This window comes from Halichoerus grypus, chromosome 12, assembly GCF_964656455.1.
Source record: "Halichoerus grypus chromosome 12, mHalGry1.hap1.1, whole genome shotgun sequence".
NCBI lineage: Eukaryota > Metazoa > Chordata > Mammalia > Carnivora > Phocidae > Halichoerus > Halichoerus grypus.
The window spans coordinates 59,305,205-59,324,456 of record NC_135723.1 but is presented as its reverse complement, the minus strand read 5'-3'; the positions used below and the strand labels follow the sequence as shown (position 1 = coordinate 59,324,456).

The 19,252-nt window shown below is 37.0% G+C and overlaps 1 protein-coding gene across 5 annotated transcripts in view; it reads right to left on the bottom strand.

Moving 5' to 3' along the window:
• TAX1BP1 (Tax1 binding protein 1) overlaps positions 1–19,252 on the bottom strand; it is a 92,248-nt gene that overhangs the window by 10,554 nt on the left and 62,442 nt on the right. For 3 of the 5 annotated variants that reach the window (XM_078059398.1, XM_078059399.1, XM_078059402.1), the window contains 2 exons: positions 7,259–7,442; positions 6,770–6,918 (listed from right to left, as the gene is read on the bottom strand). In XM_078059398.1, the coding sequence (XP_077915524.1) occupies positions 6,770–6,918; positions 7,259–7,442 (333 nt within the window). The remainder of the gene's footprint in view (positions 1–6,769; positions 6,919–7,258; positions 7,443–19,252) is intronic. The other 2 variants (XM_078059400.1, XM_078059401.1) reach the window with 1 other exon arrangement.

The window sequence follows — 19,252 nt, the reverse complement described above, 5'->3', positions numbered from 1 at the left end:
ACTGTAACAAGAGACAAAGGACACTAAATAAAGGGGACAATCAACAAGAAGATATAACGATTGTAAATATTTATGCATCCAACAAAGGAGCACTCAAATACATAAAACAGTTAATAACAAACATAAAGGAACTAACTGATAGTAATGCAACAATAGTAGGGGACTTTAACACCCCACTTACATCAGTGGGCAGATCATCCAAAAAGAAATCAATAAGGAAACGTGGGTTTGAACAACACACTGGACCAGACGGATTTAACAGATATATTCAGAGCATTCCATCCTAAAATAGGAGAATACATATTCTTTTCAAGTATACATGGAACATTCTCCAGAGTAGACCACATATTAGGCTACAAAACAAGTCTCAATAAATTGAAAAAGATCAAAATCATACCAGGAATCTTTTCTGACTACAACATTATGAAACTAAAAATTAAACACAAGAAGAAATCTGGAAAGACATAAATAATAAACAATGAATGGGCCAACGAAGAAATCAAAGAATAAAAAATTACATGGAAACAAATGGAAATGACAACACAACAGACCAAAATCTTTGGGCTGCAGAAAAACCAGTTCTAACAAGGAAATTTACAGCAATACAGGCCTGCCTCAAGAAGCAAGAAAAAGGGCGCTTGGGTGGCTCAGTTGGTTAAGCGTCTGCCTTTGGCTCAGGTCATGATCCCAGCATCCTGGGATCGAGCCCTGCATCAGGCTCTGTGCTCAGCAGGGAGCCTGCTTCCCCCTCTCCCTCTGCCTGCCTGACTGCCTACTTGTGATCTGTCAAATAAATAAATAAAATCTTAAAAAAAAAAGAGGGCAAGAAAAATCTCAAATAAATCACCTCACCTTACATCTAAATGAGCTAGAAAATAACAAAAACCCAAAACCAGAAGGAAGGAAATCATAAAGACTAGAGCAGAAATAAATGATATAGAAACTAAAAAAACAAAAAACAGAATAGATCAATGAAAACCGGGAGCTGGTTCTCTGAAGAACAAAATCGATAAACCTCTGGCCAGATTCATTAAAGGGGAGAAGGCGGGGGGGAAAAAAAAAAAGCAGCACATATGCCAAAAAAATCCAAAAACCCCAAGAAGGACTCAAACAAAATCACAAATGAAAGAGGAGAAATAACAACCAACACCATAGAAGTACAAACAACTGGCATATAATTTTTCATAATATTCTCTTGCAACAAATTGGACAACCTGGAAGAAATGGATAAATTCCTAAAAACCTATGACCTACCAAAACTAAAATCGGAAAAAATAGAATAATTGAACAGACCGATCACCAGCAATGGTACTTAATCAACAATCAAAAAACTACCAACAAACAAAAGTCCAGGACCAAATGGCTTCACAAGTAAATTCTATCAAACGTTTAAAGAGGACTTAATACCTATTCTTCTCAAACTATTCCAAAAAATAGAAGAGGAAGGAAAACTTCCAATTTCATTCTATGAGGCCGGCATTACCGTGATAACAAAACCAAATAAAGACACCACAAAAAAAGAGAACTGCAAGCCAACATCTCTGATGAACACAGATGCAAAATTCCTCATCAAAACACTAGCAAACGGAGTCCAACATTACATTAAGAAATCATTCACTGCGATCAACTGGAATATTTTTCCAGTATGGAAGGGTGGTTCAATATTTGCAAACCTATCAACATGATACATCAAATCTATAACAGAAAAAAGAAAATCCATATGATTATCAACAGATGCAGAAAATGCATTTGACAAGGTACATCCATTCATGGTGAAAACCTTCAACAAAGTAGGTTTAGAGGGAACATACCTCAACATAATAAAGACCACATATGAAAAACCCACAGTGATCATACTCAACGGGGAAAAACTGAGAGCTCTTCTCCTAAGGTCATGAACAAGACAGGGATGTCCACTCTCACAACTTTTACTCAAATACTACTAGAATCCTAGCCACAGCAATTAGACAACAAAAAGAAATAAAAGGCATCCAAATTGGTAAGGAAGAAGTAAAACTTTCGCTATTTGCAGATGACATGATACTATATAGAGAAAAATCCCAAAAACTCTGCTCCAAAACTACTAGAACTGATAAATGAATAAAGTCATGAGATACAAAATCAATGTACAGAAATCTGTTGCATTTCTAAACAATAGCATTTACACTTGCACCAAAAACAATAGATACCTAGGAATAAACTAACCAGATGAAAGATCTATACTCTGAAAACTAGAAAATACTCATGAAAGAAATTAAAGACATTCTGGAAAGACATTCCATTCTTATGGATTGGAAGAATAAATATTGTTAAAATGTCCATACTTCCCAAAGCAATCCACAGATGTAATGTAATCCTTATCAAAATTTACCAACAGTATTTTTCAGAGAACTAGAACAACAATCCTAAAAGTTGTATGAAACGACAAAAGACCCCAAAAAGCTAAAGCAATCTTGAAAAAGAAAAAACTGGAGGTCTGAACTCTAGACTTCAAGTTATATTACAAAGCTATAGTAATTAAAACAGTGTAGTACTGGCATAGAAACAGACACACAGATCAATGGAACAGAACAGAAAACCCAAAAATAAACCCACAATTATATGGTCAATTAATCTTTGACAAAGCAGGGAAGAACATGCAGTGGGAAAAAGACGGTCTCCTCAACAAAATGTGTTGGGGAAAATGGGACAGCTACATACAAAAGAATGAAACTCAACCACTTTCTTACAACATACACAAAAGTAAACTTGAAATGGATTAAAGGCCTAAATGTGAGACCTGAAACCAGAAAAGTCCTAGAAGAGAACACAGTAATTTCACTGACATTGATCACTGCAACATTTTTCTAGACAGGTCTCCTGAGACAAGGAAAACAAAAGCAAAATCAAGCTATTGGGACTGCATCAAAATAAGAATCTTCTGCACAACAAAGGAAATAACAAAACTAAAAGGCAACCTACTGTATGGGAAAAGAGATTTGCAAATGACATGTATGATAAAGGATTAGTATCCAAAATATATAAAAAACTGCTACAACTCAATGCTCAAAAAACAAATAATCCAATTTAAAAATGGGCAGAAGAAACGAACATTTTTCCAAAGAAGACATACAGATGGCCGACAGATGAAAAGATGCTCAACATCACTCATCATCAGGGAAATGCAAATCAGAAACCACAATGAGCTATCATACCTCACACCTGTTAGAATAGCTAAAATCAAAAACACAAGAAACAACAAGTGTCGGCGAGGATATGGAGAAAAATGAATCAGCATGCACTGTTGGTGGGCATACAAACTGATGCAGCCATTGTAGAAAACAGTATGGAGGTTCCGAGAGAGAGAGAGAAAGAGCATGAGAGGGGAGAGGGTTAGAAGGAGAAGCAGGCTCCCCGCTGAGCAGGGTGCCCCATGCGGGACTCGATCCCAGGACCCCGGGATCATGACCTGAGCTGAAGACAGTCGCTTAACCAACTGAGCCACCCAGGCGCCCAACCAGGAAACACTCTTAACTACAGAGAACTGATGATTACTATAGGGGAGGGAGGATGGGTGAAAAAGGTGATGGGGATTTAAGAGTACACTTATCGGGCGCCTGGGTGGCTCAGTCGGTTAAGCGACTGCCTTCGGCTCAGGTCATGATCCCAGGGTCCTGGGATCGAGTCCCGCATCGGGCTCCCTGCTCTGCGGGGAGCCTGCTTCTCCCTCTCCCTCTGCCTGCTTCTCTGCCTACTTGTGTTCTCTATCTCTCTGTCAAATAAATAAATAAAATCTTTAAAAAAAAAAAAAAAATAAGAGTACACTTATCATGATGAGCACTGAGTAATGTACAGCACAGCTGAATTACTATACTGTATACCTGAAACTAACATTACATTGCATGTTAACTATACTGGAATTAAAATAAACTTAAAGAAAAGCAAGATCTCCATTACTTTTTAAATGTTATTTTTCTCCACATTCAGAAATTAACTCAAAATGGACCAAAAACCTAAATAAGAGCAAAGCCAACAGAAAACCCAGGGACAAATCTTCCTATGAATTAGGCAATGGTTTCTGAGATCTGACAACAAAAGTACAAGGAAAAATAGGATAAATTCGACTTTATCAAAATTAAGAAACTTGGGGGGTGCCTGGATGGCTCAATCAGTTGAGTGTCCCAACTCTTGATTTCAGCTCAGGTCATGATCACAGGGTCGTGAGATAAAGCCCTGTGTCAGGCTCTGCGCTGGACATGGAGCCTGCTTAAGATTCTCTCCCTCTCCCTCTGCCTCTCCTCTCTCCCTCTCAAAAAAAAAAAAAAAAAAGAAAAAAGAAAAAAACTGTTGGTCCACATACTGTATTTCTGAGTAGCAAGGGTTTAGACCCATGCTCCCATTGCTAGGGTACCATATCAAATTCACAGGGTACTATAGGATAGTTTTAATCTTCTAAGTTAATGAAAGATGCAGAAACACTCCACATTTGTCAGATATCACAAGAACAACTAGTTCGAGATAGCTCAGTTTCAACATTCTTTTCAGTGACACCTTATCTTTGAGAAGACGCTGGGTATTTGGCAGCTGCTGAAATGTAAAGCATGTGCTTTGTGAAAATCAATGTGAATCAGGAAATGAATGTGGTCTGTCCCATCCAATTCCAAGGTTTGAGAAGGTGTACAGTGGTCAACAACCACATACATCCCATCAGTAACGGTGCTTATTTAAGAATGAAAAATAAGAATCTTTCAATTCAGTATATACTTTTTTTTTTTTTTCAAATGGTTACTACACTTGTTAGGAAATTGTTAAGTATTTCTTTTGGCCTATAGGGCATCATAAAAAATTTACTTAGACGCCAAAGGTGCCATGAACTGAAAGTTTGGGAACCTCTGGCTTAGTCTATCTGATAGACTGACAGGTGGTTAGGACCATAGCTCCTATAGCCAAACTGATGAGGTTCAAATCCTCATCTGACTGTACCCTTACCAGCTGTGTGATGAAGCAAGCCAGTTAATCTGTTTCCTCCATTATAAAAGAAAACATCGTAATAGTTCCTACCTCACAGGACTGCTATGAAGAACAAATGAGTTAACATATTTAAACAGCCATGCACTAGCTGGCAAATTGAGAAATGTTTGGTGCCATCACGATCATCATAATGATGATGCTACAGTTATTGCTATTGCAATTATTAGGGAAAAGGGAGTCACAAAAGGCATCTAATCTTATAGCGGACCAATTTCTGGTGCAGAAAGGAGAGCTGGCAAGTATATGACTGGAGTAGACTAGAGAACAGGCAGCCACAACCCTGACTCTGAGGTCCTGTGGCTGTTAATTACTCCCAGGACAGGGAACCTGAGAAAAGGAACAGGTCAACTAAATCTGCTTTATATATTCTAAAAATTACTCATTAAAATACTTCACTTCCAAGTGATTTTTGTTACTGTAATGACAAGATTTTTTAAAAAGTCTAAATGTACATAAAAATTAGTTTCTGTCTAAAGTAAAAAAAAATCTTCTAATTGCAAAATACAATTATCCAAGGTGCACCTATTAAGAGTCCTTCCCTCTCATTACCAAATCTAAGCATGTCAGCAAATGAGCACAATACTCTAACACTGCTTCTCATGGGTTTGCAGGAGGGCAAAGCACACAGATCAGAAAGAACATTCTGCTAATTAAACTGAAGCAGATGACTACGGAAGAGAAAGGCTTGTCACATGTAACATCTGTGCCAAGAATGATCAGATTAAATATGCAAAATGTGAAGTAAAGGTGTGAAAAAGCAGTAAGATTATAGTCTAGACCTTAAATAGGCTACAAAAGTTCTGACAGTTTTCCTAATTATTCCCAGTAATGGACATAGGAGGCCAAAAGGCAGGAGGGAGAAATACATTTTTCTCCATTATGGGTGTTGAGCACTAGGGCTAAAATCATGCCTGTCTGAACACTGATCAGTTTCTGCAAAGGTTAATAGCAATTAAATGCAGCAAACTAGATTAAATGAGAAACAGGTCATGATACTGCTGTACTTGCAAAGAGCACGATAAAGCATTTCTTTTAAATTCATCTTAATGCATAGGAAATCCAAAAAAGCTGCTATGAGGAAAAGAACTTATTAAATGGTGAAGAAATCTCTTAAATGAAATAAAAATAAAAATGACTGATACACAAACTCAAATTATCAGTATTGGGTTGCTGAAAGATTATTAAATACTAACGATGTCTAATTGTCATTAACACTGCTTCTTCCAACCTAGTACATCTGCAATCAAAAGAATATAGTAAATTACTTAGTGATAATTAAAATTAAACTATTTGTGACTATAGCTAATAATTTATCATATATTCGAAAGTTGCTGAGTAAATCTTAAAAGTTCTCATCACAAAGGAAAAAAAAATTTGTTAATTATATGTGATAACAAATGTTAACCAGACTTGTAGTAATCCTTTCATGATACATACAAATACTGAATCATTATGCTGTACACCTGAATTAAAGGTATATATCAATTATATCTCAAAAAAACTGTCTTAAAGATTAAACTGACAACTACAATACTGAGGTCATTCTCTGAACTTAATCTTTTACTTTAGTATAAATCCTAAAGTGTAAGTCTGAAACATATTAATGGTTGATTTTTCCAAATTTAAATACAAGCAGGTTTTTCCAAAAATTAAACAATCACCATGTATACACAAACACACTCTCTTTTCCACAAACATAACTCTCTACATGAAACAAAAAATAAAAGGAACAGGCTCAAAAAATAGAAATTCAATTTACTTTACTATCCTCAGGATCTTCTAAACCATCAGGCCGACTAAGGTTTCGAGCAGGCTGGCTGCAGACAACATTATCTTCCAGTCCCCAAGAAGGTACTCTCAGAGGTGGCCTTTGGATTTCATCTGGATAAAAAGCACCATCTGCTCCATCTGAAATAAAAATTTGGGAAGTGAAACCTGGTACTATAATTAGAATCTCTGTGTATAGCTATGATGAACAGGATATAAAGAACCATTTTTATGCATCACAAAAATGTCTTTCTAACCCAAGTGATTTTTAAAAATAAGAATATATGTAATAAGCAAATAGACTACTCTTTTGTGCTGCAGCACTCTTAGATGAACCCAATTACTGTTAAACATTAAAACTACTGGTTACAAGATAATGTTTCTATTAGAGTTAACTGTACCAGTTTTCTAATCCCATTAATATACAAACCAAAAAAAACTCCATATTCAGTTAATCCCAAACCAAAATTATTTTAATAACCTCTGGCTTCCTGTGTTGCATAAGGATTACCATACTGCAGAACTGGCTGTATATGTGGCACTGTGGAAACATGACCATTTTGCTCTGAGCATGTGTTGAGACACTGTGAGATCTTTTGAGGACTCTGGGAATTCTGACCTTCCATTTTCCTTTCTGCTTGATCTTCTAGATTCCTTTTAAGTTCCTAAAATTAACAAAAACAAAGGCAGAAAGCATTCAAATATTTTATAATAAGGGCAGCATTAAACATTTAGCTAAAATGTAATAAAATTACTTCCCTATTATGTTTAAAGAATACAACTGAAAAGTCTGGCTCTCAACTTCTCATAAATGTCCCCTCCACATACAACATCAGAAGGCAGAATAAAGCCCCATGTATTTTCAAATTTATTTGTGCCAAGAGGCTGACTTTTTTATTGAGCTAAGAGGAAACTGTGGATCTCTTACAACTTAGTTATTAATAAAAGTCAAAGGAGGGGCGCCTGGGTGGCTCAGTCAGTTGGGCGGCTGCCTTCAGCTCAGGTCATGATCCCGGGGGTCTGGGATCAAGCCCTGCATCTGGCTCCTTTCTCAGCGGGGAGCCTGCTTCTCCCCTGCCTGCTCTTCTCCCTGCTTGTGCTTGCTCTCTCTGTCAAATAATAAATAAATAAAATTTTTTAAAAAGTCACAGGACAAAAAGCAACCCAGACTGCTTCTCTAGTAAACTCTACCAAATTTAAAATTTAAAAATACTAATCCCATATAAACTCTTTCAAAACTAGAGAAAAAACACTTCTAGGGACACCTGGGTGGCTCAGTCAGTTAAGCATCTGCCTTCGGCTCAGGTCATGATCCCAGGCGCCTGGGATCAAGTCCCACATTGGGTTCCTTGCTCAGCAGGGAGCCTGCTTCTCCCTCTGCCTGCCGCTCCCCCTGCTTGTGCATGCATGCTCTCTCTCGCTGCAAATAAAATCTTAAAAACAAAAAACAAAACAAAACCCCACACTTCTGAACTTACTTTATTTATAAGGCCAATACTATCCTAATACCAAAGTCAAACAAGGACATCACAGGAAAACTGCAAACCTCATCCCTCATGAATACTGATACAAAAATCCTTAAGAAATCAAATCCAACGATATTTAAAAAGATATTGGGGATTTGTCTTGTTTTGTTTTTAAGATTTTATCCATTTTTTTTTGACAGAAAAAGCGAGCACAAGCAGGGGGAGCAGCAGGCAGAGGGAGAGGGAGAAGCAGGCTCCCCGCTGAGCAGGGAGCCCGACACGGAGCTCGATTCCAGGACCCGGGGATAATGACCTGAGCCGAAGGCAGACGCTTAAATGGCTGAGCCACTCAGGCGCCCCAACCAAGTGGGTTTTTATCACAAGAAAGCAAATTTAGCTTAACACACAAAAATAAATATAATTCACTATGTTCACAGACTAATGGGGAAAAAAAACATATGATCATTTAAATAGATGAAGAAACATTTTACAAAATTCAACAGGCATTCATATATATTTTTTAAATCTCAACTAACTAGAAATAAAAAGGAATATCCTTAATATGAGAAAAGACACTTCAAAACCCTACGGTGAATATTAATGGTGAAAAACTAAATGATTCTACCTAAGATCAATAATAAGGCAAGGATGTCTGCTCTCATCACTTCTATTCAATATCGTACTGGAGATTCTGAACAGTGCATTAAGGCAAGATTAAGATTAAGGCAGAGTGAAAAGAAGTAAAATCATCTTTATTCAGAGGATATGATCATATATGTAGAAAATTCTAAGCAATCTATAGAACTAGGAGAATGAGGAGATTTAGCAACACTGCAATATACAAGATCAATATATAAAATCAATTGTATTTCGATATGTAAGCAACACACAATAAAAATGAAGTTTTTAAAGATACCATATATAGTAGAATCGATAGATATTAAAATACTTAGGAATAAATGTAATAAAAGATGTTCAAGGCCTGTACACTAAAAACAACAAACATGCTGAGAGAAATTAAAGAGAACCTCAAGAAAAAATATGCCACATTCACGTACTGGAAAACTTGGCATTTTTATAAATTCCTCCCCAAATTGATCTATACATTCAATACAATCCCAATCAAAATCCCAGCAGGCTTTTGATAAACTGACAAGAACGAACCCTGAAATGCAAAGGTCCTGAAATAGCCCATTTCTAAAAAGAACAAAGTTGGAAGACTTACACCTGATTTCAAGACTTACAATAAAGCTATAAAATCAAGAGACTAGAATGTTGATATACGGATAAACACAGATTAGGGGCTGGCAAAATTTTTCCATAAAGGGCCTGATAGTAGATATTTTCAGTTTTGTAGGACACAGTCTGTCAAAACTACTCAAATCTGCCTCTGTTGTTGCAGCCATAGGTAATGCCTAAATGAATGGGCATGGTCATATGCTAATAAAACTTTGTTTACAAAATAGGCCATGAGCCATATTTGGCTTATAGGTGTTAGTTTGCAGACCCCTGATATAAATCAGTAAAACAAAAGACAGAGTCTAAAAATATACCCATACTCATAGTCAATTAATTTTCAACACAGATGCAGAAATAATTCAATGAAGGAAAAGGACAGTCTTTTAAGCATAAGCTTAAAAAACTGGGTATCGGGGCACCTGGGTGGCTCAGTCGTTAAGTGTCTGCCTTCGGCTCAGGTCATGATCCCAGGGTTCCGGGATCGAGCCCCACATCGGGCTCCCTGCGGGAAGCCTGCTTCTCCCTCTCCCACTCCCCGCTTGTGCTCCCTCTCTCGCTGTCTCTGTCAAAAATAAATAAAATCTTTAAAAAAATAAAAAATAAAAACTGGGTATCTACAAATAAACTTTGACTATATATCACACCATACAAACAATTTATTTTACTTTATTTTTTTTAAGTAGGCTCCACACCCAGCATGGAGCCTAACACAGGGCTTGAACTCACAACCCTGAGATCAAGACCTGAGCTGAGATCAAAAGTCGGATGCTTACTGACTGAGCCACCCAGACGACTCCCCCCAAAATTAATTTCAAATGGATCATAAATCTAAACGTAAGAGCTAAAGCTATAAATCTAGTGAAAGAGAAAAATAGGTGAAAATCTTTGTGGCCTCGGATTAGGCAAAAATTTGTTAAGACAGGATACAAACAGCATGAACCATTAGGAAAAATATTGCTGTTAGACTATTTTCAAAATTAGAAGCTTTTGTTCAAAGATATTTTTAAAAATGAAAAGACACTGGAAAACAGTATGGAGATTCCTCAAAAAGTTAAAAACAGAGCTACCCTATGACCCAGCAACTGCACTACTAGGTATTTACCTAGTGATCCAAAGAGTCACATGCACCCCAATGTTTCTAGCAGCAAGGTCTACCAAACGATGGAAAAGAACACAGATGTCCATCCACAGATGAACGGATATAGAAGATGTAGTGTGTGTGTGTGTGTGTGTGTGTATACACACACACAATAAAATATTACTCGGCCATCAAAAAAAAAAAAAATGAGATCTTACCCTTTGCAATGACGTGGACGAAACTAGAGAGTATTATGCTAAGTGAAGTCAATCAGATAAAGACAAATTATATGATTTCACTCATATGTGGAATTTAAGAAACAAAGGATCATAGGAAAAGGGAGGGAAAAATAAGACAAAATCAGAAAGGGAGACAAACCGTAAGAGATTATTAAGTATAGGAAACAAACTGAGGGTTGCTGGAGGGGAGGTGGGTGGGGGGATGGGGTAACTGGATAATGGGCATTAAGGAGGGCACGTGATGTAATGAGCCCTGGGTGTTATATGCAAATGATGGATCCATCACTGAACTCTACCTCTGAAACTAATAATACACTATGTAAATTAACTGAATTTAAATAAAATAAAATTTAAAAATAAAAATGAAAAGGCAAGCTACGTATTGGGAGAAAATATTTCCAAGACATATGAAAAAGGAATTGTATTTAGAATATATAAAGAACTCTTAAAACCAAATACAACCAATAAAGATAACCCAATTAAAAAACAGGTAAAGATCTCAACACTTCACAAAAGAATATATACGAATGGGGGCACCTGGCTGGCTCAGTCAGTAGAGCATGCAACTCGCAATCTCAGGGTCATGAGTTTAAGCCTCATGTTGGACAGTTTTAAGTATATATACTTAAAGAATATATACATATGTGAATGGCCTATAAGCATATGAAAAGATGCCCAGCACCACTAGTCATCAGGGACAATTAAACCACAACAACACTGCACATTCACCAGCATGACTGAAATTAAAACCCAATAATACCAAGTACTAATGAGGCTACAGGGCAACTGGAATGCTCATACACTGCTAGTGGGAATGCAAAATGGTACAGCCACTTTGAAAAACAATTTGGCTGTTTCTTAAAAACATACCCATCATATAAGAAAGCGATACCATTCCTAGGCATCTACTCGAGAGAAATGAAAACCTATGTCTACAAAAAGACAGAAGAATGTTCATTGCATTATTCATAGCAAAACACTAGAAATAATCCATATGTACACATCAGCTGGTAAAATGATTAATGTCCAACCAGTGAATGGGTAAATTCTGCGTGACTGCATTTATACGAAATGCTAGAAAAAGTAAAACTATATAGTGGCGGAAGGTAGATCAGTGATTGTCTGGGACTGGAGATAGTTGATGGAGTTGACTAAAATCAAGCATGAAGGAACTTTGTGCAGTAATGGAAACACTCTACAGTTTGAATATAATGGTATTTACAGAACTATATATATTTATCAAATCGCACTTAAAATAGGTGGGTTTTATTACATGTAAACTGTACCTCGATAGAGCTGTTAAAGAGAAAAAAAATCAACCAGAAATTTTAACCACAGATGTAAGAACGGAAAATTTCATCTGTAAAGTAAAACTCAGCTGTTTTGCTAATGTCATCCCGTGAGAATAGAGATGAGATCCTATGTCAGCAAATTTTTACCTATATAAATGACCATTAAATGAAGTAACCTTGAAACAGAGTTAAGTCATTATCACTGAAAGCAAAACTGGTAAACATGAAAAATTCAAGTCAATTTAGGTTTGAGAAGAGATACAGCAATTAGAAGTTCCTCCTAAAAGCATGTGAAAAGAGTACAGAAGATATGTGAAATAGTAACATATTGCAGGATTGGGTAAACGAATGATATGGCTAGAGCACAGGGTGCATGTTAAGAACAAGAGAAAAGACAAGTTTAAGGCCAGATGTGCCAAATGTGTATCATACAGTTTACTACAATGGGCCTAACAGTTCTTGAACAGTCATAACATGGCCCTTTAGTAAAGTTATTCTAGGAAAGCTATACTGGGCACACTTGAAATTGGGCATACTTGAATTAGCAACAAGCAGGGGGATGGCATGACATGGTAAGCTAGAGTCAGACTGACCTGGATTTGCTCATCAGCTCCAGCACTAATAACCCTGAAGAACTTCCCTTCCCCAGCCCTAGGACTAGGACTACTAAGAAATTAGAGGAGTGTTTAGAACACAGCAGGTCCTCAATGGAGGTTCCCTCATCTCCTGCCATGACTCAAAAAGTGCTGCCATGTAATTCAAAATTGTGAAAGTGCAATGGGAGTAGAGAAAAAGTGAAAGTAAATTCAAAAAATATTTCAAAGACAAGTCAAGAGGAAAAGGACAGGAACGCAGCAAAAGATGTAGATAGGATAAACTGCTACAAAAATTTAAGCCAACTACCTTAGAAGAACATGGTGAAATTCTTCTGTAAGCAAACAATAAACTACTTAAATGGAGTCAAGGGTTTCATTATAAGATTTACGGTAAGTCAAGCAACTTCATAGAGATTCCAACATAATAAAGAGTTCCCTGTAAGTTAATACTCCTCTCCTCTACCATCAGAGATGCAATAAATCCCCTGCAAATAGGATGCAGGGTAAGAAAAGGACCAGTAACAAGCAGCTTTGATTCCTCATGAGGGAAACTGGAGGCAGGGTAAACAGAACACAGGGACATGAACAAGACAGCCATAGGTAGGTTGTTCGGTAAATCGGAAAACTGAGCTCTTGACTTAGGAAATCTGATTCTCAAATTTGCATTCACAACACCCCCCAAAGGGTCCATGTTTAGACTTAAGGAGATAAATGAACTTGGATGAGGAAAATAAATTTGTATCTTTTCACTAACTTTGAACTGAAATTTAGCATTTTTTTCAATTATGAATGTAGGCAAAAAGAAAAAAAAAAAAAAACCACAGCAATAGTTGCAATACCTTTAACTTTGTCACCTACAGAATCATAGATATATTCACTTCATATTACAGTTATTGCAGCCATCTCAAAACAGCCTTTATATTTCACTACCTTGAAATTATGGTAATTATTAGACATGCTAAATCTTAACATTTTTAAATAAGCACATATACTACCTGTCACATATATCATAAACTTTTTAATATTTTGATAACTATTTCTTGTAACTTGTTTCCACTGTGATTCTCTTTTTGCTTTATTCATTTAAAAGTATTTCTGGGGCACCTGGGTGGCTCAGTCGGTTGAGAAACCAATTCCTGATTTTGGCTCAGGTCATGACCTTGGAGTCCCGAGATCAAGCCCTGCATCTGGCGCCGTGCTTGGCAAGGAGTCTGCGTGGGATTCTCTCTCTGCCCCTCCCCCCACTCACACTTTCTCTACATTAAATCTTTTAATATATATTAATATATAATATATATATTTATGTCATAAATATATAATTTATATATTTTATATTAATATATTTAATACATATTACACAGATTTCACCAGACTATCAAAAGGCCCTTAGAACAATCATGGTCAAGAACTCCTGTTAAGACCTCCTCTACCTTCAAAAACACGTATGACATGAATGTGGTTAACTTACCTTAGCAAAATAATATTGATGGCTGATTCATAACTCTCCTAAAAAGCCTCCACGATTTAAGAAATAGATTTTGTTAGGGGCGCCTCAGTGGCTCAGTCAGTTAAGTGTCTGCTTTCGGCTCAGCTCATGATCCCAGGATCCTGGGATTGAGCCCCACATCGGGCTCTCTGCTCAGCGGGGAGCCTGCTTCTCTCTCTAACCCCCTCACTTGTGCTCTCTCTAGCTAGCTCTCTCTTTCCCCTAAATAAATAAAATCTTTAAAAAAAAAAAAAAAAAAAAGATTTTATTAGGAGTCCTCTCTTACAGTTCCAGGGCACAAAAGTTTGTTAGCTGGTTTGCCTCTCCTAGAGTGCCTAAATTAATTAATTCAACTAATATTTAACTTCAAATATCAGGTGCTGTACTAGGAGCTACAAATACAATGGTGAATAAAATAGAAGCGATTCCTATCTTCATGGATCTTACAATTAAGCAGACGAGGCAGATGTTAAGTAAGCACAGAAATGAATATTAATTACAAATTATGTTAAGTGCTATGAAATAAAGTACAGGTCCCAGGTTTGAGTTTAATAGAGGCATGTACTTCAGACTGAAGGTCAAAGAAGGCCTTACTGAAGAAGAGTCATTTATCCTGGGAGTTGAAGGATGAGTCAAGAGTAGTGGGGGGGGGGGGGAGGCGGGGAATAGCGCCTGGGTGGCTTATTGGATTAAGCATCTGCCTTCGGCTCAGGTCATGATCCCAGTGGCCTGGGATTGAGTCCCGCATTGGGCTCCCTGCTCAGCGGAGAACCTACTTCTCCCTCTCCCTCTGCTGCTTCCCCTGCTTGCGCTCTCCCTCTCTGTCAAATAAATAAATAAAAGCTTAAAAAAAAAAAAAAAGAAGAAGAGTCATTTATTATTTATTCTGGGACTTGAAGGATGAGTCAAGAGTAGTTGGTGGGGTGGGGGGCAGCGCCTGGGTAGCTCAGTCACTTGAGTGTCTGGCTCTTGGTTTCATCTCAGGTCGTGATCTCAGAGTTCTGGGATCAAGCCCTGTGTCAGACTCCACCGTCTGCATGGAGTCTGCTTGAGATTCTCTCCCTTTCTCTCTCCCCCTCCCCCGCTCTGAGCATGCATGCATGCTCTCTAGTAAATAAATTTTTTAAAAGAGTAGTTATGAATAAATATTTAGAGGGAAATAATACAAATTCTGGGATATACTTGAAAAAATATCTCTGGGGAGAGGAGGGAAGGTAATTATGGTTGCACAGATAAGACAGCCATAAAGTATAACAATTACTGGTGTTGGTGAGGAGTACAACAGAATTCATTCTATTATTCTATTCTCTTATGTTTAAACTCATTAAAAAAAAAAAAAAAGAGTCCAACAAAGTAACAAAGAATTGTAGGCAAGAATATTTCTGGCAAAGGAAATGAATGAGGGCCCTGAGAAAATAAAGCAATTGGTGAGCTATAAAGCCTGGGTGACTAGAACATTTCTCAAAGTGTGGTTCCCAGAGCAGTAGCACTGGAACTTAGAAATGCAAATCTCAAGCTCCACTACAAACCTACTAAAACAGAAACTTTGGGAATGGGCCCAGGAATCTGTTTTAACAAGCAATACAGGTGATTCTGATGGAACTACTGAGAGAGACTACAATAGAGGATAGTGAAACAAGACATTGTAGCTTCCGATGGGAATAGAGAGAAATGGAGGCCAGTCATACAAAGTATCACAGGCTATGTTAAAAATTTTGGGTTTTATTTTAAGTGCACAGGAAGCCCATTATGGAGCTTTAAGCAAGGGAGTGATTAATTTTACATTTTTAAAGGTTACCTGGTGTTCTGAATAACCTTTTACCTGAGTCAAGAGTAGAGAAAGGGAGTGACCTCATGGAAGATGGCAGAGAAGGAAGTGTGTCTGCTCCTTGGCAGTTATTAGCGCAAGGAACTGAATCCTGACATCACTTGAGTGACCTTGGAAATAGATCTATATCCATGAGGTAACTGAGCCCCATCTGACACCCTAATTGCAGAGTTGTGAGAGGTCTAAAGCCAGAGGACCCAGTTAAGCCATACCTGAATTCCCTACTCACAGAAGCTGTGAAATAACAAATGTTTTGAGCCACTAAGTTTTTGGGAAGTTTGTTAATGCAGCATAATACAGTCACTATATTATTGAATATTTCAGCCATTTATATAACAATAACTTACAAGTGGTTATAATCACTCAGGACTATCTCTATCCTGCATAAAACTTCAAAATAAATATGTATGTGTATATAAAACACAACACTATATGAATATGAATTAGTAATTATATATATTCTATACAATCTTATATATGTTATACATATAAATCTTTCAGATACGAAATGTATGTTTTATACATGTAAAATATAGAAAGTATCTTGACTGCTTCTCTCTAGGATTAGCTAGTATCTCTAAGCACAATATACACTTAGAGCTGGGTTTCTTTCAAAAAGTTGTCTGAAGTATTTGGAATACATTTCTTTTTTTTTTATAAAGATTTTATTTACTTATTTGACAGAGTAAGAGAGCACAAGCAGGGGGAGCAGTAGGACAGGGAGAAGCAGACTCCCCACCGAGCAGGGAGCCCGATGCAGGGCTCGATCCCAGGACCCTGGGATCATGATCTGAGCTGAAGGCAGACACTTAACCATCTGAGCCACCCAGGCGCCCCTATATATGTATTCCTTGGCAACTTCTTGTCAGATCTGATTAGAGCATCATTGTTTTAACTTTGCAATACACCTGGCCAAACCTCATACCAGAAATTTAAAAAATCATTTTCTCACTCTTCATTTGTCCTACTGTTTTAATTATCTTTAATCCATTGTTTATTTGCAGGAATCTTTTTAACCCACTTGCCATTCTGTGTTACCACACACTGAAAAGGAAAAGGAGGGAGAGAAAACGGGGGGAAGAGGGAGAAAAGAAAAGGCTATTTGAATATACTCAACTGTAGCAGAAAGAAAAAAAAAAAAAAACTTCAAACAATCTCAAATTCTATTCCTAATAGGAATCTTTCTGATAGTGATATGGCTCTAGCAATTCTGAAACTGTTTTATGTGGATTATCAGATTTAGCAAATGAATAGATACGTGTTGGTATTGTTGGACACCAGGATTCTCAGTGTGGAAGGCACATATACAAATAGGAAAAGAGGAAGGCAAGTAAGAACATGTGGAGTTCGACTAGAACTCATAATATCTAAAATAATGTTTCTTAGTTCTGCCCACTGAAAAGATCCAGAAGCAATGAGCTCCAGTAATCATGGACACACCTAGGGCCCATATTTTGTTTTCTAAATACCATCTTCCACTAATACCGAACCAGAAACTCCTTGGGAAAGAACTAATTCCAGGGTTGGACCAGGGCATCTTTCTAGTTATTAAAAAACAAAAAAACAAAAAAAGAAACTGACAATTTCAAAGATGAGTTAAGAAAGGTACAAGATGAGCTAGAATATCTTACAATGCTAGAAAAGTACTACGTGCTCAAAAAACCAACATCACCCTTTTGATACTGGGGCATATCAGGAACCAGCTTGAAAATGCTCCCACTGACCAAATCTAGGACTGCAGGAACATCAAATTAAGAACAGTAACAAATTCTAATCCACTGACTAAAGAGTTCATACTGATGACTGTCAGGTAAGAAGACAGGAAGATGGAAGATAGACATCTATGGGCATGAGCAAAAAAAAGAAATGTAAGCATTGGGAATTATCAAGCTTATGGTAGCAGATACAAGATTCCCAAAATTCTAGTTTTTGCTTAGAAGCTTGAATTTTATCATTGGCAACAAATACTACCAATTGTTTTTCCATAAAGTAACAGGCTTGCTTCACTTCTTTTCAAGAAAATATCTGCCAAATACCCTACTTTGAATAAGCAAATTTTGTCTATTAGTCATTCTTTAATAGGGAAATGATATACTATGAAAAGAGCAGCTAGTTCAGCTCACAACCCAAACAACTGCACAAGTGCTTCACCTTAAGATAACCATCATACCTGATTAGGTAGAAGTGCTTTGGGGGTACTCCCCATTTCATCACACAGAATATTAAAAAGATGTGCACCCCAAGGTCAAGCTTCAATAAGATTATTTTACTGTTTCATTATAAGTGAGACTGGCTTTTTTTTTTTTTAACTGTGAATGCAATAGTTAAGATGAATATGGTAACTATACCAATGCACTCTGGTGCAACTGCCTTGATTCAAAACACACCACTGCTTACACACACCAGCATGTAAATGTAACACGGCGGGGTGGGGGTGGGGGGGTAATAAATATACATATATACATGTAACTCAGTGGGGAATAAAGCAAATAACATTGTAGTATTGTGAAAATAGTTTTCAATTTTGTAGACCTCTGAAAGGGGATGGGGACCACCCCCCAAAAGACCTCAAACTACACTTTGAGAAATGTTGCACTATAGCATGTTTTACATTATAAATGTATGCTCTGTTTCAATGTTAGGTTATGCTATAAATCATTAAACAACTTCTAAAATGTTTCCTATCACAAAAGAAAACCAGATAGACAACATTATGTATAATTTTTAAATTTTTTACTCTTCCTAAATTTAAACATTATAGAGTTTATTGTTAAATACAAAATACGTAACAAAGACCAAGTTAAATTTCAATCCTTAAGTATTTTCTTCATAGTATAAAGTAAAATATTTAAAAATATTATTTAGGGGCGCCTGGGCGGCTCCACTGGTTAAGAGTTCAACTTGATTTCGGCTCAGATCATGATCTGTCAGGATCATGAGATCAAGCCCTGCATCAGACCCGGCGCTGGGTGTGGAACCTGCTTAAGATTCTCTCTCTCCCTTCTCCCTCTGCCCCGCCCCCAACCTCCACACGTTATCTCTAAAAATAAATAATTTAAAAAAATAAAATTATTTAACTGTAAACATTCTCCACTGAGAGTACTAACATCTGTTTCAGTCTTTTCTGTATTCATGTAACTTTTCTTCAAAGCCACCTTCACATGACTGTAAGATGTGTATCTTCATAAGCTGTAGTATCATTCATTGTCATGATTTTTTTTTAAGATTTATTTATTGGGGGGAAGTGCACA